This window comes from Myxocyprinus asiaticus, chromosome 36, assembly GCF_019703515.2.
Source record: "Myxocyprinus asiaticus isolate MX2 ecotype Aquarium Trade chromosome 36, UBuf_Myxa_2, whole genome shotgun sequence".
Classification (NCBI taxonomy): Eukaryota; Metazoa; Chordata; class Actinopteri; order Cypriniformes; family Catostomidae; genus Myxocyprinus; species Myxocyprinus asiaticus.
In genome coordinates this window covers 26,559,627-26,583,825 of record NC_059379.1, presented here as the reverse complement: position 1 = coordinate 26,583,825, position 24,199 = coordinate 26,559,627, and the positions used below count along the sequence as shown (strand labels likewise).

At 44.0% G+C, this 24,199-nt stretch overlaps 1 protein-coding gene across 1 annotated transcript in view; it reads left to right on the top strand.

Moving 5' to 3' along the window:
- LOC127427204 (myosin-16-like) overlaps positions 1-24,199 on the top strand; it is a 103,799-nt gene that overhangs the window by 61,833 nt on the left and 17,767 nt on the right. Inside the window, exons 9-13 of the mRNA XM_051674676.1 lie at positions 6,564-6,620; positions 19,681-19,767; positions 21,790-22,035; positions 22,580-22,697; positions 22,945-23,072. Coding sequence (XP_051530636.1) covers positions 6,564-6,620; positions 19,681-19,767; positions 21,790-22,035; positions 22,580-22,697; positions 22,945-23,072 — 636 coding nt within the window. The remainder of the gene's footprint in view (positions 1-6,563; positions 6,621-19,680; positions 19,768-21,789; positions 22,036-22,579; positions 22,698-22,944; positions 23,073-24,199) is intronic.

The following is a 24,199-nucleotide window of genomic DNA, read 5'->3' as shown; positions in this document are numbered from 1 at the left end:
TGTGCCAGTGGCGTGGAAGCAGATTTGAATCTCTTTAGTTAGATTATGTCAACATTCGAACTATGTAAGGAGACAGTTTTTGACTAATATTTATGTAGATAAATAACTAGTCAGTCACTGTGATTTTGACAATCTTGGAAGCTGGTCTGGTATAAATGGGCCATGTCTGATTGTGGAATGTTGTTGTGATGACATCACAATCAGCCCAGTTTGCAGCCCCCCACTTCAAACTGGTTCTGGTGCCGATGCCCCAGCACCATACAGTATAAAATAAAGCAACTTTTTCTCTAAGACTGAGTCTTCATCTCATGTGTGTACATAATTTTAAACATATTTTTTTAAATACATATACAATTACTACAAAATACTACAATTACTATTTATTTCTGTATAAAAGTTTAGCGATTAGCAAAAAAAATACTGAGTGCACCTTGACAGGGACTTTGGTGTCAATATGCACAAGAGCTGTAAACTGTTTTTAATGCCATGCTGATGTGCAAATTAAGTAGAGTAACTCTTGCCAGATTTTAGACATTTTGTTGATTCCTCAAACCATGAAGATTAATTCAGTATCAGTTCTTTTGAACCATGTTGAACTGAGTCATGGTTATTCATGTTCCTCTCTCTTATCTTTTACTGAGCCTTCCGCAACAAAAAAAGACTACATGAGATGGACAAGACAAGAGACAGAGAACGATTTTCTGGGCTGACCATCTATAGTACCCCTCTGACACAGGGGTTCTCTGCAGACTCCACTGCATAATCTTAAAGCTTGTTTAGAGAACACAGACAGTCTTTGTCTAGGGCTTGCCTACTATAATAATGTTGAAAGACGATCTGTGTGTTGGTGAGGGTGGACATGTTTTCATTTTCAGCCAGGGCATTCACTGTATCACACAAAGCTTGCTTTTTTTTTATGGCTCTATTAATTACAATGCCTGCTGAAGAGCCCTTAACACTGGGTTATTTATTTCAGTCTTCTTATTTTGTGTATACTGTATATTGTATATTATTAGGTGTATATTGTATATTGTGTTGAGTTACAAGATGTGTAAACTGTGTTATGTGTAAATCAGATGTTTATTGTAATTGTCATACTGCTATGTTGCTTGGAACCGCACCCAAGACTTTCACCCACTGTTGCACTTGTGTATATGGTTGAGTGACAATAAAGGGATTTGATTTGATTTGATTTGATTTTTTTTTCTGTGCAGAGACGAGAGCGAAAGAGAGAGAAAGAGAGGGAGCCCAAGGACGCTTTTCAATTGAAATTTAAATAAATTTAGGATATTATAGACATTGTTTGTCATTCTTATCCGATGTACTCAACCAGTATCTTTGTTTTAATTGGTTATTTTGCTGTGGTAGCCTGCACCACTCTTTGAAATAAATGAAGTAATTTGGCGAAGTGATATGGAACCGTTATGCGCTCAAGACCTGGAACTACATCATAGCCATGCGTTTACTGGAAAATAATTGCACACCTTAGAACGTCCGTCAACCAATCAGAATCAATCTTTCAACAGACCTGTAGTATAAAACATCATATTTGTGTTCCACATAAGAAAGAAAGTCAAACAGGTTTTGAATGACATAAGATTGTGTAAATTGTGACAGAATTGTCGTTTTGAGGTGGACTATTCCTTTAATGAGATTATTACAGATGGGCAAATTTCACCTGCAATACAAGAGACTAGTCATCTTATTGTGAGTCAATTAAACACAAAGTATGAACATATTGATTTACTGTACACATTTGGTTTACAGTATATAATATTGATGTGTAGGGCTTTACTGGTTGTTTAGATCAGTGTTACTATCAGAAATAATTAATAATTATTTCTTTAGTTATTAATTAATATTTAAATTGATTAATTGAATGTAACTCATTAAAACCTCATATGGGGCTCCAGTAAATGTAGTGCATTATGTAGTGCAAAATGCAGGTTTGGTTATCAGCAATAATTAATAATTATTAAAGATAATTATTAATTATTAAAATCAATAGAACATTGATGAGAATCAATGTTAGCTTTTTCTAATCCTTTAAATCAACAATTATCAAAGATAATCATTAATTTTTAACATCGATGAAGCATTAATTAAAATTAACACTAGCTTATTGATCATTCAAATTCAACAATCATCAAAGATAATTATCAATTACCAAAAATCAATATAATATTAATAAGGATTCATTTTGACGGGGCACCACCCTGAAATCAGGGACTAATAACCAGATAGTATAACAGTCTCAATATTAGATTGTTTTCTTAGGAAAATCAACATCCGAAGAATATCGATTTTCGGGAAAAAACAATGAATGGAGGCTTGAATCCGAGCACTGACATCCCGTCAGCATGACACAGGTGTATGCAAAACAAACCAAAACACTTCTCTTTGTAATATAACAAAGTTTATTTATGCAGTAATATCAATTAATAATTAATACAATGCAGTCAATAAACTTCCGACTTACAACTACAAACTAAACAGTGATATGATTAGATATGGAAACTAAAATAATCCTATAACACATAAGGTGTGTGTGTGAGAGTGTGTGTGTGTGTGTGTAAGGAGGGACGCACACAAAATGGCGGACGTGACTCTCGTGGAGAGTATGTCATGCGAGACTTCCGGCCAGGGAATATGGCCGCGAATGTGGGCGGAGAGAAACCAGTCAATGGTAGCTTAGGGACAAAGCTGAGCTTTATCACGAAGCTATCTACTAGCCAAAAATGTGTGCCAGAATGTTTTTGAGGGGTTGCATGTGGGTGTGTGTGTGTGTGGTTAGTACGAGAGAGAGAGAGAGAATTAAGTGACGGCCCCAAAGCCGATTTCGCGATCGTGGGAGAGAAAGCAGCTGTTAGTTTATCACTCAGAGACGCGGTGGACGGCTCGTAAACTGTCCCACGGTCTTTGATTCTTTAATGGATAAACTCAGTTTGCCGGTCTCACCTGCGATGGCGGAAATGCACAACAGTCCAAATGTGGTTGGACTACAATACAGCAAATCAAATTCGTGATAATTAATACCCTGAGTATTAATAATGAGCGGACATGGCGGTCCGTAAACTGTACAAGCAATAACCTTGATACACAAGAATAACACACTATAATATTCTATCTCTGCCCAGACGTAAACCTCTTACTTGAATCGCATGAGGATGCAGAATGTGTGTTCATCCGTCCTTTAACTCAGACTCGGTTCCTCGAGGCTCGGGTGATGATGGGAGGCCGTTTCCTCGCTCTGTCAGCGGGTAGTATGGCTGCTGATTCTCGGCGGGCTGGCGGAGAAATTAGCAACGTCGACTTGATTGAAGATGGAAGAGAAATCTTTTCTCTCTTCACTTCTGCAGGCAAACGGATGAAGATGCGGATTGCTCGGCGGTCTCCTTCGGATCCATGGAACACAGACTAATCTCAACTCGTCAAGCGAGATGGAGATTGTATGGCCACAGTTTCAAGTCGTATGTTACTTCCTTGTGCCACAAGGCTGCACCTGAGAGCAGCGATGAGCTGCGTCTACGCACGGCGAGCAAAGTTGCTGGAAGCAAATCCTGGAAGCATTTCAGAGGTATTTCTACTCCTGATGATGTCATGATTGAGGTGCATTCTGTCATGTGCCTCATCCAATAGGAGTTGAAAGTTCGATCCTTTAGTGAGCAAGGCTTCATGGGATTTGTAGTCTGTTTAGGACTTCCTTTGTTTGATTTTGGTGCGGTTTTTATCAGTAAGATTTATGACTTGATATGGGGGCCTGAGTTAGTTTTACGACTGTGTTAGGCCTGCCTTTGTCTTCTATCTGAATACATGGAGGTTCCTCGGGTGGAACAGGCGATTGCGGTGCACCTATGCCCGTAAAATGCCGCCACCTGGCAGAATCATCCTAGGCTCCCATCCAGGACCTATAAGTTCACGTCGTCTTTGACAGCCAAGGCTTACAGTGCTGCTGGACAGGCTGCCTCCGCCTTGCATGCCATGGCCATCCTGCAGGTCCACCAGGCCAAGGCTCTGAAAGAGCTGCACGAGGGTAGTCCTGACACGGGATTGATGCAGGAGCTGCGCTTGGCGACCGATTTCACTCTGCAGCCGATGAAGGTCACGGTGCGGGCTCTCGGGCACTATGTCCACTATGGTGGTCCAGGAGCACCACTTGTAGCTCAACCTTGCAGAGATGAGGGAAGCCGACCAAGCCGTCCATTTGGGGATGGTAAACGCTGGTCCGAATTGATTTAATACCCAATAATTCATACAGTTCGCGTAGTGTACGTGACATAAATGTAGTGCCCTGATCAGTGAGGATTTCTTTCAGAATCCCCACTTGGGAGATGATTCTGAAGAGTGCCTCCGCAACAATTTGCACTAAAATGCTGCGCAGAGGCACTGCTTCCAGATATGGCATTGCATAGTCCACCAGAACCAACACAAAGCGGTGCCCGCGTTCTGCCCATTCTAATGGCCCGATGAGGTCCATACCAATTCTTTCGATTTGGATGCTGACTCAGACTGAGCTTTCCCTCTGTCAGATGTTTGAAATCTGATGGTTTGTGTGTTGGTCCATGAGCAGTGTGGGGTGTGTAGCAACCTGCTGTTGAGTATCTCTTGGACACAGCAGGCCGTCTCACACATGCTATCAATTTATAGTCATCTATGATGGTTAAGGCATCAGAGAAATTGCTAAAGAGTAAAGGTATAAGATTGTGTAATTATACAAATTCGACAGTTGGGAATAACTTAACAGCTAATGATTACACCATGGCAGGATAATGTATTTTGTATATAATGATATGTGAGCACAATTGCCTACAATCAATCTTCCAAGCACCTGTTGATGAAAGATGTGTGTGTGTGTGTGTGTGTGTGTGTCCAAAAGTGAGCTAAATCTGACATATTGCCCTTTTGCAGACAATTGAGGACATCTAAAATTAAAAAAGCGATTCATAAACAAAGCTGCTAAGGTTTTCTTTTAGTGAAAGTGTTAGGGTGTGGTTTAGAGATCATTTACAGTAATTATAGCTTTGTATAAAAACAATAGAAGTTTATGGATTTAACCCACTGAGATGTGTGCGTGTGTGTGTAGAGAGAGTTTGGAGATTTGCTCAGTTAGTGTAAAGGGGGTGTGGATTTTCTTGCAGCCTGCCGAGGTGAGCTTGTGTTTGTGTGTGTGTGTGCCAGTTTGACTCGGTGTGACTGCTGCTTGGTCATGGCTGTGCTCTCTGCTGAAGTCCTTCGCTGGCATGTGAGTATTCTTCTTCACTGGCTTTCTTTCATTTTTCATGGTTTGTGGTTTTGCACCTTCTTGTTGGATGTGTTGTGCTTTGTATCGCTCAAATTTCTGCTTGTCCTTGCTTGCGCAAAATATCAAAATATCAATGTCATGAACTGTACTTTGTTTTACAATTCAGCTATTTTGAAGTAGGAGTGAGTCATTTAGGCCTTTGGGTTTGTGTTGAATCTCTCTCTCTCTCTCTCTCTGTGTGTGTGTGTGTGTGTGTGTGTGTGTGTGTGTGTGTCTGTGTGTGTGTGTGTGTGTGTGGTGCTGAATTAGTTTGATCTCAGGTTGTCAGCATGTATGTTATGGGATGTCCTCCAGCTATACAGCTCAGACAAACTTCCTGCCGCAGACATGAAGATATCTCAAAATTGTGCCACTAGACATTTATGATGGTGCTTGCACTTGTAGTCTTAAATTTATGTCAATAGGAACGTCATTACTAAAATTTACATCTTAAATAGTGAATTTTATTTGTTTGTTTGTTTCCCCCTTGTTATTTGTAATATTATAATTTTAAAAACTAGATGGTGACAAATTGGAGTATATTGGAGCACTTAGTTTTTGTTGTTTGTACACGAAAAAGTATTTTAAAGACGACCCTGAATATTTGCTTTGTGATATTTTCACAAGAATTCCAGCATGTCCCATCTGGTTGGCTGTTCAGTCTTCCTCTGTGGTTGCACACTGTATGATTATACCGCCACCCTGATTGGAGACCTTATCTTAGATTTTGACTTATTTACTGCAGAAAGAAAGGATTTTTTTTTTCTGCATAAAGATGAATGCAATGCAATGCAATGCAATGCAAAAAAACAAACAAACAAAAAAAAAAACATTTGGTTTATTTTGTTGCATTTTATCCACTGTGTCCATTTGCCAGAAATGTTTTTTCTTCTGCCTAGCTAATCAGCATTATCACAAATACATAATAAAATGAGCATGAAAATCCTCTTGATAACATGATAAAAGCTACAGCCTTTCCATCGTTAAAGCTGAAGTGTGTAATGCGCCACAAGCATCACCAAACAGAATTGCAAAAATAATTTCTGTAATTTCTTTTCTGATTTGAAAAAATTATGCAGAGATAACAGAATGTTAGCAGAATGTTTACTAAAATGGAAGCATGTCATGCATCAATAATTCTTAATAAGTTCATGTAATAATTTCATGAGTAATTGCTAAGCTGTGTACTATATACTACAGTATACCAAGCATGTACTATGATTGTATGTGAGTTCTGTAAAGGCCAAGAGTAATGTTAACCAGTTTTTTTTTAATCCCACAGGTCCGTATTGAGGAACTGGAGGAAGAACTGGAGGCTGAGAGAGGCCTACGGTCCAAGGTACAACAAAGAACGCTAGCACAAACTTAAAGGGATAGTTCACCCAAAAATGAACATTCTGTCATCATTTAATCACCCTAGTTGTCCTAAACCCGTATGACTTTCCTTCTACCATGAGATATAACAATTGTTAGGCAGAATATTCAGTTAGCCTCAGTCACCAATAATTTTCACTACATCTTTTTTTTTTTTTTTCATACAATGAAAGTGAATGCTAAATAAGGCTAAAGTTTGCCTAACATCTCTTTTGTGTTCCACTGAGGGGGTAAAAAAAGACTTTTGGGGTTTGGAACAACATAAGGGTGAAGAAATTATGACATAATTTAAATTTTTGGGTTACTATCCTTTTAATGAACGTCCTAAGTGTTTTAATGGACTTTAAGCTCTTTTTCAGCCCAGCATCCCCTAAACACACAAGTTTAGTTTAGATCTTTTTCCAAAGGATTTTCAGATAAGCAAGACCCAGCACACTGAATGTCACCCATTAGCTTATCTAGGACTTTTTGACTGATGAGGTATTTGCGGCACTTACATTTTTAAAAGTACCTAAATGTACCTGGAAACCATTAGAGGCTAACGTCAATCTTCAAAATCTCCTTTAAAGCATAAGGCAAAAGTAGTGCAAGGTAAAAAAGCACAGTTGCTATTAACTTTTTCAGCTTTTTCAGTAGTCACAGTAGTTCCTCAGTCTTCAAAATAGTGTAGCTTTTTAAGGAACAAGCTATTTTTTCTATCAAGTAGCAGTGTAGTGTGACAAAACACTTGCATCAGTGCTTTTTTGTCATACTGTTTTGTGTTTTTTTTTTTTATAGCAAAATATTTTGTCAGTTAAATGCTGCTTACTTTGAGAATGTTTGTTCATTATTTCGAAAATCCATGGAAAAACATACGACTCTGATTTTAAATTAGATGATCAGATATAGTTAGAAATAGATGGCTATATATAATGATATTTTGCCCTTAAATTGCTTCTATATAGTTATCTACTTTTTGCTAGTATAGTAGCTTAGTGTATTAGTATTAGTAGCTATGTTTGCAAAAGTCCAGCTTGACTCTATTTATCTACATTACTTGGCAAGATACATTTTCTAAATATCCTCCCCAACACTGCCTTCTATACGCAGTCATTTGAGTGGGATATGACATGTAACACTGTATTAAAGTCTTGACCTCACAATGAAAATGAATTAATTGTGATTGATGACAGCCATCTGGTCTGATATGGTAATATGGCTGTGTAGCAAGCACTCCTAATCCTGAACAGATCAGAAAGGTATCAGGTATCAGGTGGAAGGGAGGTCATGTCAGGGGCTGTGTGGAATGAGTATGGCATTGGTTTGAGTTGTGTTTGCTCTGAGGGGCAGAGAGCGTAGGAGCAGACACCCTGTGGAGGGTGAGGAGGGGGGAGCAGAGACTACGCCTCTGGTTCAGCCCAAATCATCTGCACCTGGAATAATACAGCCAGTTTGTTTCAAATCAGCAGACGGGGCAACCCTTGTCACAGCTCAACTTATGTCAGTCAAACTGTCCCTTAGAGACACCTAATACCTATTCAACACTGCAGTTAAGCAGGACGTCGCCATATGACAGCAGTCTGATGGATAAAAGCACTGAAAGTCTGAGTGGGTAAATCGCTGAGAAAGAATTGTGTTCACTGATAGCACTGTTTATTTGCAAACGCTGTCTCAATGAAGTGATTATGCAATAATCAAGTAATGGCACAATTACAGTCAAAAAAATCCCATTTACTACCTGCTTTTTGTGGATGGTAATAGTATTATTTGCTCCAGACGAACAAACAGATTGATTACACTGAATTCGGCAACAGTAGGTCGAAAGCTTTGCTGCTGAAATCGGTTTGTGCTTAATGGAATTTGAATCACTGCCCCCCCAGTGGCCGAAATTATGTGGATGGATAGCTTGTTCCACACTACAAAATAAAAATAAAACAAATCTTACTAAGTAGTTTTGTCTCATTTTCTGATAGACATATCTAAACATCCTTAAGAAAAGTTAAGATATTAAGTCTAGTTTTCTGAGAAATCTAACACAATTTGGTGGGGTTTATGCTTAAAACAAGAGAAAACTAACTGCCAGTGGGGTAAGAAAAGTAAACTTATTTTCTCTTTGAATCAAGTTTTGTTTTTTCTTACCCCATTGGCATTTTTTAAATTTATTATAAGCAGAAATGTTACTAGATTTTGTTAGATTTCTTTGAAAACAAGACCAAATATGTAATTTTGCTTCTCAAGTAAATTTCTCTTGTTTTAAGAATGTTTAGATTTTTACTGAAAAACATGACAAAAATACTCAGTAAGACAATGATTTTTTGCAGTGCATGTGAAACGTCAACAGAATGGCTCCAAAATTGAGTTGTATTAAATGATGTTGTAACGTCAACAGGAATTCGTATTTTATTAACTCTACACCCTAACTCAAACCCCAACACTAATGGTCAGTGGAGTAAAAATGTAATTCTAGAGTGAAAATGTTGATGTGACCATTACCATGTTAATGTGGTTTCCATGGAACCAGAACGTCATGGTTACTTGCATAACCTCCGTTCCCTGATGGAGGGAACGAGACGTTGTGTCGATGTAGTGACACTAGGGGTCACTCTTGGGAGCCCGAGACACCTCTGGACTTTGATAAAAGGCCAATTAAAATTGGCAAGTGGTATTTGCATGCCACTCCCCCGGACATACGGGTATGAAAGGAGCTGGTATGCAACCACTCATGGTGCATGACAGCGCGTCCGCTGTAGTGTTGAGGTTGCCTGGGATGTGAGTGGCTCGCAGTGACTTGAAGTGCTGCTGACTCCAGAGGAGGAGACGGCGGGCGAGTTGTGACATACAACGAGAGCGCAGACCACCTTGGCGATTGACATATGCTACCGTTGCTGTGTTGTCTGTCTGAACTAACACGTGCTTGCCCTGGATCAACGGCCGAAACCTCCGCAGGGCATGCAGAATTGCCAACAACTCGAGGCAGCTGATGTGCCAATGCATTCACGGGCCAGTCTACAAGCCGGCGGCTGCGTGCCTGTTGCAAACAGTGCCCCAGCCCGTTTTGGAGGCATCCATCGTGACCACGACATGCCTGGAGACCAGTTCTAGGGGAACACCTGCCCGTAGAAATGAGAGGTCAGTCCAAGGGCTGAAAAGATGGTGACAGACCGGCGTGATGACCACGCGATGTGTCCCACGGCGCCATGCCCATCTCAGAACTCGAGTCTGAAGCCAGTGCCGAAGCGGTCTCATATGCATCAACCCGAGCGGGGTGGCCACCGCTGAGGATGCCATATTCCCCAGGAGCCTCTGAAAGAGTTTCAGTGGAACCGCTATTTTCTGTTTGAACGCCTTCAAACAGGCCAGCACCGACTGTGCGCACTCATTCGTGAGGCGTGCTGTCAAAGAGACTGAGTCCAACTCCAAACCGAGGAAAGAGATGCTTTGAACCAGAAGGAGCTTGCTCTTTTCCAAGTTGACCCGAAGCCCTAGTGGGCTGAGGTGTGAGAGCACCAAGTCCCTGTGTGCACACAACATGTCCCGAGAGTGAGCTAGGATTAGCCAGTTGTCGAGATAGTTGAGAATGCCCACTTCCCTTAATGGGGCAAGGGCTGCCTCTGCGACCTTCGTGACGATGCGAGGAAACAAGGACAGGCCAAAAGGGAGGACCTTGTACTGATACGCCTGACCCTCGAATGCAAACCGCAGGAAGCGTCTGTGTTGAGGTAGAATCGAGACATGGAAGTACACATCCTTCAGGTCTACTGCCGCGAACCAATCTTGATGCCGAATGCTCACCAGAATGCGTTTTTGCATCAGCATCTTTCAAGATTCAAGATTGGCCGCAACCCACCACCTTTTTTCGGTACGATGCAGTAGGGGCTGTAAAACCCCTTCTTCATCTCAGCCGGAGGGACAGGCTCTGTCGCACCCTTCCGTAGGAGGGTGACGATCTCCTCACGCAAGGTAGCAGCATTTTCGTCCTTCACCAAGGTGAAGTGGATACCGCTGAACCTGGGCAGACACCTGGCGAACTGAATCACGTAGCCGAGTCGGACGGTCTGGACCAGCCATCACGACAGATGCAAGCCACGCATCCAAGCTCCTCGTGAGGGGAACCAAAGGGACAATCTCATCAGATGTACCGGCAAATGGGGCCTTGCGGTGGGGCGGGCCTCATGGCGGGGTGGAGCTCGAGGTGCCACACCATGTCGTGGCCGTGCTGAGCCCAGGGACATTGAAGTACTTACCTGGCTCCTTGTGACCACCCCCGGAACAACCTGGGACAGGGGAGGAAGAGGCCTGTCCTCGTAATCCGTGGAGACTGTCACATCGGGGGCGGATTTGTGCCACAGCTGGGCGCTCAGGGGCAGAAGACCACCGCTGGAGCGCCAAACCTGCCAAATAGAGTGGTGGACGGTGGTCGTGATGACGGCCGTGCACACCAGATACGTGACCCAGGGAACAAGGAAACCGATCTTGCTGAACTCTTGGGTACTACAGCCACTTGGGCATGCAGCGCAATTAAATGCAAAGGTAACAAAAAGATTCTCCTCCCAGCCCTTGACCGGGGGATGGAGTGGTCTGCTTACCAGCTCCAGAACAGCGGGTTTCGTCATCCCTGGGTCGCCCGTCTCAGGGGCGCTTTGAAGCCTTTCATGGGTTCTTGGCGACTGCGAGATGGGTGGCGTCTGCTTCCTGCGGTGGGCTCTATGCCGGGGTCGGGCCGAAGGGGCGGGCTGCGGCGGAGCCGGTGCAGTCACCGCAGGGGGACGCCCTTGGCGACAAGCAGACGGGGTGCGGGATCTTGAGCCGCGCCGAGGCAGGATATGCCGGATAGCCTCCGTCTGCTGCTCCACCATCGAGAACTGCTGGGCAAAGTCCTTGACGGTGTTGCCAAATAGGCCAGCCTGGTAGATAGGGGCAGCAAGGAACCGTGTCCTGTCAGCCTCACCCATCTCGACCAGGTTGAGCCAAAGATGGCACTCCTGGACCACTAATGTGGACATCGTCCACCCGAGAGACCGCGACGTGACCTTCGTCGCTCGTAAAGCGAGGTCGGTCACTGAGCGCCGTTCCTGCATCAATCCCGGGGGCGGAACTGCCCTCGTGCAGTTCCTTTAGCACCTTGGCAGACTTGCAGGAGAGCCATGGCGTGCAGGGTGGAGGCAGCTTGTCCAGCGGCACCGTAGGCCTTGGCCGTCAGAGACGACGTAAGCCCACAGGCCTTGGACGGGGGCTTTGGGCACCCGCGCCAGGTGGCGGCACTCTGCGGGCATAGGTGCACCGCGAGCGCCTTTATCCACCGGGGGATTGCCAAATAGCCCTTGGCCACCCCACCATCGAGAGTAGTGAGGGCAGGGAAGCTGAAAAGATTGGGACCGGGCAGTAAAAAGTGCCTCCCACGATCTTGTCAGCTCTTCATGCACTTCCGGGAAGAAAGGAACGGGGGCGGGGCGTGGCTTTGAGCGGCGCCGTGAGCCCAGGAACCAATCATCGAGCAGCAAGGGTTCAGGGAAGAGCGGAGGGTTCCACTCTAGCCGACGCTCGCGGCTGCCCGGGAAAGCATGTCGTCATCTCCGCGTCAGCCTGTGACTGGGCAATCGTCCCTGAAGGGAGGAGCCCAGCTGAGGCTTCTGCATCTGAGTGGACGAGCCTGCTCTCCGATGCTGCGCTCGAGAGCTGATCACTTTCGCGGGCTCCGAATAAGAGGTCGAACTCGCCGTGAGACGAGCCGGCGGACTCATCCGGAAGCCCGATAGGGGCAGACGTGCATGCTGGGGAATGGGAGGTCCACGGGGGGATACCCGGCGGAGGCGGTCCCATTGGGGTCCCCAAATCGCCCCCAGTGCTAGCCACGCTGGCCTCATACCCATGGGTAAAAGGACCAAGGCTGGGAGCCTCTGGGGTGGCTTGCTTTCTTACGAAGGCAAGCCGCGACCGCATTGTTGCCATGAACATGTCCTCGCAATGAGTACATGACCCATCCATGAACGCTGTCTCCGCGTGAGCAGTGCCCAGACACGAAAGACAGTGATCGTGACCGTCAGAAGGTGAGAGATAATGAGCGCAACCAGGAATAACACACAAAGGAAAGGCATCTTTAAAAAGATGCGTATTTAAAAAGACGTTCCGTGTGTGCCGCACTTTTAGAGAAATATGCTCTTTTAGAGAAATATATTCTTTTAGAGGAATATACTCTTATTTCTGCCGAAGCGCCCAGGGGCATTCTCTGTGGTGCACCAGTGCAGAGGAGGGAGAAGCTGCTGAAATGTGCCATCAGATCCAGCAGAGGTGAATGAACAGTCGTGGGAATTCAGCTCAGTGAGCATGACCGTTCGGCTCCGAAGAGAAAATCTGAATGAGTGGTTGCATACCAGCTCCTTTTATACCCGTATGTTCGGGGGAGTGGCATGCAAATACCACTCGCCAATTTTCATTGGCCTTTTATCAAAGACCAGAGGTGTCTCGGGCTCCCAAGAGTGACCCCTAGTGTCACTACATCGACACAACATCGAGTGGGTGACAGATAGGGAATCTGTGTCTCTAAGGCTGAGCTACAGGGATATGTATTCACATTTTGATTTAATGCAAAAATGTCTGACGGGTAATGGTGCTTGTCAGTAACTCTGATGAATGTGGTTGATTTCAGGGTACACAAACTTTCATAAGCAACTTGTCAATTTTTTGTGCCATCATATTAGAACAGCACATTTTTATGAATAAGGCATATTTTTTATTAAGACTCATTTACATAGAAACCAAATCTGTTATTGACTTTCATTAATTAATCAGTTTTCATTTGTCTGGGTAGGTGGTTTCTGCATGACCAAAAATGAAAGCACTGTACAGATAAACAAGCTTAAAATCTTTGCAAAGCACATCTATTGATGTCATGATGGCTGAAGCCCAGTACTTATAGGTACTTGTGTTGCAAGCTACCGGAGATAGTTACCTTTTAAAAGGTGACATTATTGAGCACTGTGATCTTTCTATTGCTGTAAGCAACAAAATGTCTAATAAAACATGTGCATGAATATTGGCTTACAGAGTGACATGCCTCTTGGCTATATACATGAAGATATCTTCATGTTGGGTGGCATTCCTAATGGAGCTGTGCTTTTCCTAATCCACTGTAGAGTGTGAGAGTCAAGCACCGACATGCATACCTTTATCTCTCTGTCCCTTTACCTGCCTTCATGGACCCCCCTAGCCCCCCACCAACACCCACCATCCAGAGGATCTAACACATCCCAGCTGCAGATAGATGTCACATTGTTCTTTCTTCTCTCATTCACAGATAGCATCAGACATCAAGAGAAACTGACAGCATTATATTCCAGAGGCCTTCCACAAAGGAATTTGAACCCCACCCGTGCAAATACACAAGCCAAAAGTACACCTGCTCCCTGAAAATTAAATTGCCATTAGACCAGACAGATATGGCTACTCAATATCTACTCAATGTTTCCGTTTAGTTGAAATTGAAGATGGTGGTCATTTTCCTTTAGTTTATAGGGTATAAAGGAGGAGATTAAAAATGTCTCAGTTACTGTCGTAACCTCCGTTCCCTGATGGAGGGAATGAGACGTTGTGTCGATGTAGTGACACTAGGGGTTGATCTTGAGAGCCCGAGACACCTTCAGATCTTTGAGAAAAGGCCAATGAGAATTGGCGAGTAGAATTTGCATGCCACTACCCTGATATACGGGTATAAAAGGGAGGCTGGAATGCGGATTCATTCAGGTTTTTGCACTGAGGAGCCGAGACAAGGTCCCAGCCATTACAATGGTGTAGTTCAGCCTGTGGCAAAAGGGACACAACGTCTCATTCCCTCCATCAGGGAACAGAGGTTACGACGGTAACCGAGACGTTCCCCTTCTGTCACTCACTCGACGTTGTGTCGATGTAGTCCCTGGACAGGATGCGGAAGACCTAACTGGTCTACCGCCCGCAGTGGTTAACATGATCACTCAGGCCAGAGCTCCTTCTGCAAGGCAGCTCTATTCCCTGAAGTGGCGTATCTTCGCTAAGTGGTGTTCTTCCCGTAGCGAAGACCCCCAGAGGTGCGCAGTCGGGTCAGTGCTTTCCCTCCTGCAAGAGAAGTTGGACGGGCGGCTGTCCCCCTCCACTCTCAAGGTCTATGTAGCTGCTATAGCAGCACACCACGACACTGTTGAAGGTAATTCTCTCGGTAAGCATGACCTGATCATCAGGTTCCTGAGAGGCGCCAGGAGGTTGAACCCTCCTAGGCCGCGCCTCTTTCCCTCATGGGACCTCTCCGTGGTCCTTTTAGGCCTATGGAGAGCCCCGTTCAAGCCCCTAGTGTCAGTCGAGTTAAAGGCCATCTTATTGAAGAGCTCCTGTCAGGGCATACCAGAGCGGGCAGTGGGAGGATTCCCAGGAGGCGAACAGGTCTACCTGTGCCTTGCTGAATCAACTCCAAATCAGCTGGACCACCTGGGGTTGGAGTCTCCACTCTCTCCTGAGCGTCACCTGCCATGGCAGAGCATCTGCTGTGGCGTTGAGGTTGCCAGGGATATGAATGGCCCGCAGCGACCTGAGTCGCCACTGACTCCAGAGGAGGAGGTGATGGGCGAGTTGCGACATGCGACGAGAGCGTAAAACACCTTGGCTGTTTATATAAGCCACTGTCATCGTGTTGTCCATCCAGACCAACACGTGCTTGCCCTGGATCAATGGCAATAGCCTCCGCAGGGCGAGCTGTACTGCCAGCAACTCGAGGCAGTTGATGTGCCAATGCAGGCGAGGTCCTGTCCAGGAGCCAGCGGCTGCATGCCCGTTGCACACGGTGCCCCAGCGTAACCACGACATGCCTGGACACTTGCTGTATGTGGACTCCAGTCCGCAGGAATGCAAGGTCTGTCCAAGGGCTGAAAAGGTGGTGGCAGGCAGACGTGAGAGCCACGCGATGTGTGCTGCGGTGCCATGCGTACCTCGGGACTCGGGTCTGGAGTCAGTGCTGTAACAGTCTCATATGCATCAACCCGAGTGGCATGACTGCTGCTGAGGATGCCATATGCCCCAGGAGCCTCTGAAAGTACTTCAGTGGGACCGACATTTCCCACCTGGATTAGTTCAGGCAGTTCAGCACCGACAGCGCGCACTCGCATGTGAGGCACGCTATCATTGACACTGAGTCTAACTCCATGGAGAGAAAAGAGATGCTCTGAATCGGGGAGAGCTTGCTCTTTTCCCAGCTGACCTGAAGCCTTAAACGGCTGAGGTGCATGAGCACCAGGGCCCTGTGTGCACACAGTAACTCTCGAGAGTGCGCTATAATCAGCTAGTCATCGAGGTAATTGAGTATGCGAACGCCCACTTCCCTTAACGGTGCAACGGCTGCCTCTGTGACCTTCGTGAAGACTCGAGGGGACAGGGACAAGCCAAAGGGGAGGACCTTGTACTGATATGCCCGACCGTTGAACGCGAACCATAGGAAGGGTCTGTGTCGAAGTAAAATTGAGATGTGAAAGTATGCGTCCTTCAGATCTACCGCCGCGAACTAATCTTGATGCCGGATGCACGTAAAAATGAGCTTTTGCGTCAGCATCTTGAATGGGAGTCTGTGCAAGGCCCAGTTCAGAACTCGCAGGTCCAAGATTGGCTGCAACCCACCACCCTTCTTGGGAACGATGAAGTAAGGGCTGTAAAACCCCTGTCTCACCTCGGCTGGAGTGATGGTTCTGGCCAGACAGCGCGACGTGTTGGAAAGCGATAGCCACGTGTCCAAACTCCGGGCATGGGGCAATGATGGAAGGATCGCATCCGATGTTCCTGGGGGTGGGGCCTCGCGGCGGGGGGGAGCAGGGAGTGCTGCGTCGGGGAGCGGTGCTCCGACCCGAGGCAGCCGTGCTGAGGGGACCCTCGAAGCACTTACCTTGCTCTGTGTGTCCGGCGTAAGGCAGGCCGGCGACTGAGGAGGAGGGCCTCTCTGGCCATCCTCGAGACTCGTCACCACCGGCCGGCTGGGGGTGTGGTTTGTGTGATGCAGCGGGGCACGCGAAGGCGGGGGGCCGCGTTCCTGAGGGCCAGGCTGCAGGCGCTCGGTGTCCAGTAGCCATGGAGATGGCGACCGTGAGCACTGGCAGTGTGACCTGAGGAGAGAGGAAACTGCTTTTTTTGACAATTTGGGTACCGCAGAACAGAAAAGTAAAAGGGAACAAAAGGTTTTCCTCCCGGCCCTCCACCGGGGGATGGTGTGGTCTGGCTACCAGCTCCAGAGTTCCCGCAGACATCACGATCCTCGGGTGTCCCATCTCAGGGGTGCTTGTGAGCCCTCCTGGGGGTCTTTGCGGCCGACCGAGAAGCGGGGGGTATCCCTCTCTTGGGGGGGCTCTATGCCGGCTGGGGCGGAGCCGGTTGAGTTTTTGTTGCCACAGGGGGACGCCCTCGGTGAACAGACGGGGTGCGCACTCTTGAGCCGCATCGGGGTAAGATGTGCTGAATGGACTCCGTCTGTTGCTTCACTGCTGAGAACTGCTGGGCAAAGTCCTCGACGGTGTCGCAGAAGAGGTCGACCTGGCAGATGGGCACGTTAAGGAACTGCGCCTTGTCTGCGTCCCTTATCTCAACCAGGTTCAGCCACAGGTGGTGCTCCTGGACCACAAGCGTGGACATCGTCTGCCCGAGTGCACACGCTGTGACCTTAGTCGCATGAAGGGCGAGATCGGTCACTGAGCGCAGCTCTTGTAGCACACTGGGATCAGAACTACCCTCGTGTAGCTCTTTCAAAGCCTTGGCCTGATGGAGCTGTAAGAGGGCCATGGTGTGCAGGGCGGAGGCGGCCTGACCGGCAGTGCTGTAGGCTTTAGTTGTCAGAGACGAAGTCGTCCTACAGGCTCGGAAAGGGAGTGTCGGTCGACTCCGCCAGGTGGTGGCGCTCAGCGGGCACAGGTGTGCCGCGATTGCCTTATCCACCTGGGGTATCATGGCATAACCCTCAGCCGCCCCACCGTCGAGGGTAGTGAGAGCAGACAAACTGAAGGATTGGGTTTGGGCAGCGAAAGGTACCCTCCACGATCGCATCAGCTCATCGTGCACTTCCGCGAAGAAGGGGACTGGAGGGGGGGCGTGGCCGCGAGCGGCGCGTCGAACCCAGAAACCAGACGTCAAGCCGCGAGTGCTCAGGGGCGGGTGGAGGTTTCCACTCAAGCCCAACACTCGAGGCGGCCCGGGCAAGCATGGCGGTCGAGTCATCACCACGGCGCTCTCTGATGCAGCGATCAACATCTCATCCAGCTCACGAGGTCCGAAAGAGACATTATGCTGGCACTGAGGCGAGCTGCCTGTCTCATCCCAGAACTGGACGGGCGCAAACGAGCGTACCGGGGAGTGGGCAGTCCGTGGGGGCTTACCTGGCGGAACCGTACCCATTGAAGCCCCCGAATCGCCTTCAGCATCAACCAGGGTGGCCTCGTACCCATAGGTAGAAGGACCAGCAGGGGGGAACGGAAGGGCATCTTTAAAAAGACGCATCTTTAAAAAGACGTTCAATGTCACTGTGCCTGCTCTGATAGAGGAAATATACTCTTTAGAGGAAATAAATTCTTTTAAAGCGCTGTCGAAGCACCCAGGGGCGTAGTCTGCAGTGGAGTGCAGAGTGGAGAGAAAGCCGCTGGAATGCACCATATATCCAACAGCACGCGCTTCTGAAGAGGTGAATGGATCAGTAGTAGTATTCAGCTCGCTGAAATACAACCGCTCGGCTCCGAAGAAAAAATCTGAATGAATCCGCATTCCAGCCTCCCTTTTATACCCGTATGTCGGGGGGAGTGGCATGCAAATTCTACTGTTATTAATGTTATTAATATTATTGGTTTGATAATAACATTGTAAAAAATGCCTCATTAAGTAGCTTCAATGTAGCTAGCTACTTTTTGACAGTAACTTGCAGTGTAGCAAACTACTTTTTCAAAAGAGTAGCTTGACTGTAGTTTCAAAGTAGCTTCCCCAACACTGCGAACAACTGTTGCCGAATTCACAGTGAGATCAGTTTGGTTCTGGCTAGCTAAGGAGCTGAACACTTTCGTACACTGATGTATAACTGTCAGTTATGTTATTGAAGTGAGAACAAAAACAATTTATTATGTTAAAAAATTCAGTTAATTTACTGTTATGAGTTAATTAATCAGTCGATTAATCCAATGTTGTTGCTTTTTGTTAAGTATAATGATTTTATTTATTTGGGTCTTTTGGTTTTTAATCAGCCAATCAACTTGCGGACCACTTTGAATACATCACAGACCACAATTTTAGAACCACTAGCTTTTTTGTGTTCAAGATATGCTTTCATATGTTGCAGTACAAACTATTTTCTTGTTTGTTCATTTTACAAACCATCTGTTCGACAGCAGTTGGTGAGGATATTTTTTGCTCTTTTCAACAATGGGATCGGCAAACATCATCTGCATGTGTGTTTAGTTAAAATGTTATTATTGGTTTATGTTGAACGTATGAGTCAGTTATTGGCCTTGTGAGTCTTGGTGTTCATCATGTCTTAGACTTTTTTGAACTTTTATAACATAATGTCAGTTTTTAGTAAACATGCAAATAGCATAATTTGCTAACATTTTTAAGTGTCATACCTTTAAGTGCCCCCTTTTTTTTAACTGCAACCATGAAATAAAATCAGTTCATATTAACTAAGCTGATCATCATCAAATTAAATACTATGAAGGGGTATGTGCATTCAATGTTGCTATGTGGTTGTGTCATCATACATTTATCACATTTTTGTACAAATGAGCTATCAATTCATATACTTTCCTCTGCACTTAAGAGAGTAAGCACAAATGTTTTTAGTCTAACCCATCAAACTAGACCATTATGGTTGATTCTAATCACATCCCCACATCTGTCACCAGCCCCACTTGAACTGTACACACACACTCGTGCCCTGACCTGCAAATGGATTGTCTCTTTTTCATCTCAATTTAAAGTGGAACACCTCCAAAAATTATGCATTTAGATTTAGCTAGTATTACAAAGCAACAAAAGCACTGTAAATTCAAGTTCATTTTCTTTCATAGGTGGAAAAGCAGCGAGCTGACTTGACCCGTGAACTGGATGACCTGACTGACAGACTGGAGGAAGCAGGGGGAGCCACAGCCTCTCAAGTAAACAAAAACTGTCTTTATCATTGTTGCCCTTACAGAAAACTACTCTGGCAGTATCATAATTCAGGATTGGTATCAGATGGCAATACCATTGTTCTTAAAACTGGTAGTTCTCAACTGTAGGTTGAGACCCCAAAATGTATCACAAGTCATTGGGTCACATGTAGCAGGGAGAAACATTGATAAATGCCAATAATACAACTTTTAAAAAGGAGGAAAAAAACATTTCCCTTTTGCTTATTTTTTGTTGATCTCGTCAAAGGATGTGCAGTCAACCAAACTCTACTGGATATTGGTGAAATTTCAATAGTCACTTGACGGAAGCTAGCCAAATTAGACAGATGCCAACATGAACATGTTGCGTTACATGCCTTTATCCTTAATAATAAATGACCACTCCGACTGTTAAATACAAAATAATTTGTAGTGAGGATAAATATGGTTTGTGCTGACTGCAATTTGTTTTGTGTGGTTATTGGCTTTTTAAATATTGGCTGCTGAGAGCATGTTTGTCAAAATGGTCCCTTCCCAAATGCTGACTATAATGCAGTAGCTTGAAACAAGTCACAAATCAAAGCAATTGTCAGTCATCTATATCAGAATAATCATAGTGAAAGAAGGAGCACTGATGGTTGTGATTCTCTCATTGACACATATGATTTGATATGAAGCATCCATAACGGTCACGTCCATAATGCATTTTCATGAGTGTTTAAAGTATAGAAGGGAGACCATTTGTTCATCAACTCAACATCAACATATCAACATACGTTAGCTTTGTACAGAAAGTATCAACTTATTTGAATACATATTGTTTTAGTGAAACAGCTATATTTTATAATTGCAAAAGAAGGGATTGAAGGACTATTTGTTTTCACTTTATGTTAACAATAATCATTTTCCCAAGAGATAAAGAATTCTATGAAAAATATGCACACTTTCATAACTGCACCATTTTTTTTTTTTTTTTTTACATTATAAGAGCCACATTCATGATATTATTGTGTTTCAGCACTGTGTCACGTCCGTAACATTTTAGAGGTTAAGATTATATAATTATATATGTGATTCTCAGATGGTTATATCATACAGATGTCTCAGAGATCAAAGTCTACAAGTTTCAGCGTTGTGATTTTCCCCTCATCAAATAGTGCCGCTTTCACAACTGTCACGTCCGTAACGATGGAGTTTAACTGCAAATTTCACATCCATAATGCTGGAATTGCCATTGTAGCTCTGTAACTGTCCAAAATGCTCCATTCGACTTATCTGAAATCCTCTACTTTTCCCTGTGGAACCCGGAAGCTTGACCTCTGGCCTACTTTCTGTAAGATCTGAATTTTAGAATATTGAATTCTATGTTGAATTTTGAATATTGAATTTCTTCTGCTGTAAATTTTATAATCTGAATATTTACAGCTAATTTCGCCTCTAAAAAAATTCAGAACACAAAATTTGCTGTTTAAAAATACAAATCTATAAAATACAATTCAATTTGTTAAATGCCACTAGAATTCTAATTTATGAAATTCAAAACTATAAAATTTGCCATGGAAAATTTAGTTTTGTTAAATGCCACATGTCTAAAATTCAAAATTAAATTTAAAATCTTTTTGTCATTTATCTAGCACTATACTTTTGTATAATAAACAAATTGGCACTGTGTCGGGTTATTATTTTCGGTCCTGAAGCAAAACCAGTTGAGAATCATTTATATTTACCATGGTACTGAATAACTTCAATATTCATATACCATGGTATTTACATGGTGCCTCAAAGAAAACTTTTAAGAAAAATATAGGGCTGCCATGTTAATACAGTATTATCATGTCTAAAATATCATGGCATTAACATAGTATATGCCCAAAAATGCAAAAAAAAAAAAAATATATATATATATATATATATATATATATATATAATTCTATTATTATTACTAATAAATTCTATTAGTGTGTTCACAGAAAGAGAAAGAGGGCAACTTACTTGGTTTGCAATCTCTGTCTGTCTTTCTCTGTGTAGATGGAGATGAATAAGAAGCGTGAAGCAGAGCTGCAGAGGCTCAGGAGAGAGCTGGAGGAGTCATCAGTCCAAGCAGAGGCAGTGACAGCGGCACTGAGGAAACGTCACAGTGATGCACTGGCGGAACTGGGAGAGCAGTGCGAAGGCCTGCAGAGAACTCGAGCCAAACTGGAGAAAGAGAAGCAGAGCCTCAGGCTAGAGGTGGATGACCTGGCAGCTTCACTCGACAGCCTGCAGAAAGCCAAGGTCTGTTATGCCGAACATACTTAATCGCTCATGAGAGTTATTATAGTTGCAGATGTACAATGAGAAGGCTCTCCTGATGCTGAATTGCTGTAAAATGCTGCTCAGAGCATGGAAATAAGATCTTAAAGGATTTTTAATGGGACTTCTCTTGAAATGTTCTTCTTACAAAGGAACCTTAAAAAATCGCATTAAAAAAACTTAACCAAGCCTACTGTAAGTTGCTGGTATGATAAGGAGACCAAATCGCCAACCAGCTAGCAAAACACCAGCAGTATATGCTGGGGGTTTTCTTCCCAGCAGAGCTAATACAGGACTAGTTTGAATCCAGTTTGCATATTTGATTTATGCCAAGGAAATAAATTACTACCATGGAGACCTTACCTCGAACCTCCATTAATCATGGTTGTAGGATGTTCTGCTTGTTTTGTTTGATGTCATCTCAGGCTTTTCATTAGGTTTTTGTGACATGAGCAGGCAACACGGTTGGACTGCAGGGCCACTGATCAAAGCTAATGTCATACTTTATAATCATGTGCAACATTAGGCATCCACTGACACACAGTTGAAGAAACTAGAGGACTTACTCTCTGAGGCTAACTCCAGGAATGAGGACCTGCAGAAAGCTCTAAATGAGGTCACTGCAGCAAAGAACAGACTCACGGGTGAGACAAATGAAGCTGACTTCACTTCGCACACTAATACTTGGAACTCTTACTTACAATATTACTTGTATAGATGACCTCAAAGCTAAAAGACATGGACTAAAACCACTAAACTCCAATTTTGATTTGATGGGCCTTTAATCTTTATGCTGCACTGGTTAAGCACTTTTAGTTAGACTTATTCTGCCAACAGCTGCTGTGCCAATGTTAAAAGTGATTTAAAATTAATTCAAATTTGCTTCTGCAGCTGAAAATAATGAGCTCACAAGACAGATGGAGGAGGCGGAGAACAAGGGCAGTCACCTGAGCCGATCCAAAACCGTGGTGATGGCCCAACACGACGAACTCAAGAAACAGTTTGATGAAGAGGTCAAGGTGTGTGGATAATTAATATGACTCATATCAACAGTATGTGAACCAAGTTTGATCTAAACAGAGAGCACTAAAATAGGTTGTGGGTTTAATAGTTGGGTAACACTTTACAAAAAGGCTGTATTTGTTTACATTAGTAAATACATTATGTATCATGAACTAACTATATACAATATATATATATTTTTTACAGCATTTAATAGTCTTGTTTGTTGATTTGTAAAAAAAAATGTTTCATTGAAAGTTCATGTCAGTTCATAATCATTAAAGGAATAGTTCACTCAAAAATGAAAAAAAAAAAAAATATTTCATCAATTCATCATCTCACCCTCATGCCATCCCAGATGTCTATGACTTTCTTTCTTCTACTGAATACAAACAAAGATTTTTAGAAGAATATTCCTCTCAATAAGCCAAAATTTTGAAGCTCCAAAAGCACATAAAGGCTGCCTAAAAGTAATTCATATGACTCCAGTGGTTAAATCCATGTCTTCAGATGTGACATTATAGGTGTGGGTGAGAAACAGATCAAAATATAAGTCCTTTTTATAGTAAATCTCCACTTTCACTTTCTCATTCTTTTGTTTTTGGCGATTCACATTCTTTGTGCATATCGCCACCTACTGGGCAGGGAGAAGAATTTATAGTAAAAAAGGACTTAAAAATTAATATCTTTCTCACCCACAACTTTCATTTTACTTCTGAAGACATGCATTTAACCACAGGATTACTTTAATTCTGCATTTATGTGCCTTTTGGAGCTTCAAAGTTCTGGCCACCATTCACTTGCATTGTGAGGACTTACAGAGCTGAGATATTCTACTAAAAATCTTTGTTTGTTTTCAGCAAAAGAAAGAAAGTCATACACATCTGGGAGGGTGAGTAAATGATGAGAGAATTTTCATTTCTGGGTGAATTATTCCTTATTTAAAAAATGTCTTAGTATATGTTGAAATTAACTTTAACCAAGATTAATACAGTATGAGCTTTAAAAGTGTTATAATAGGCCTATAATATATAACTAATATAGTTAACCAATGCTAACGAAAACAACCTTATTGTAAAGTGTTATTTGAGGGTGGACTGCTGGTTGACGTCTGCTATCTAACTAACTGTGAGTTTAAAAAGTG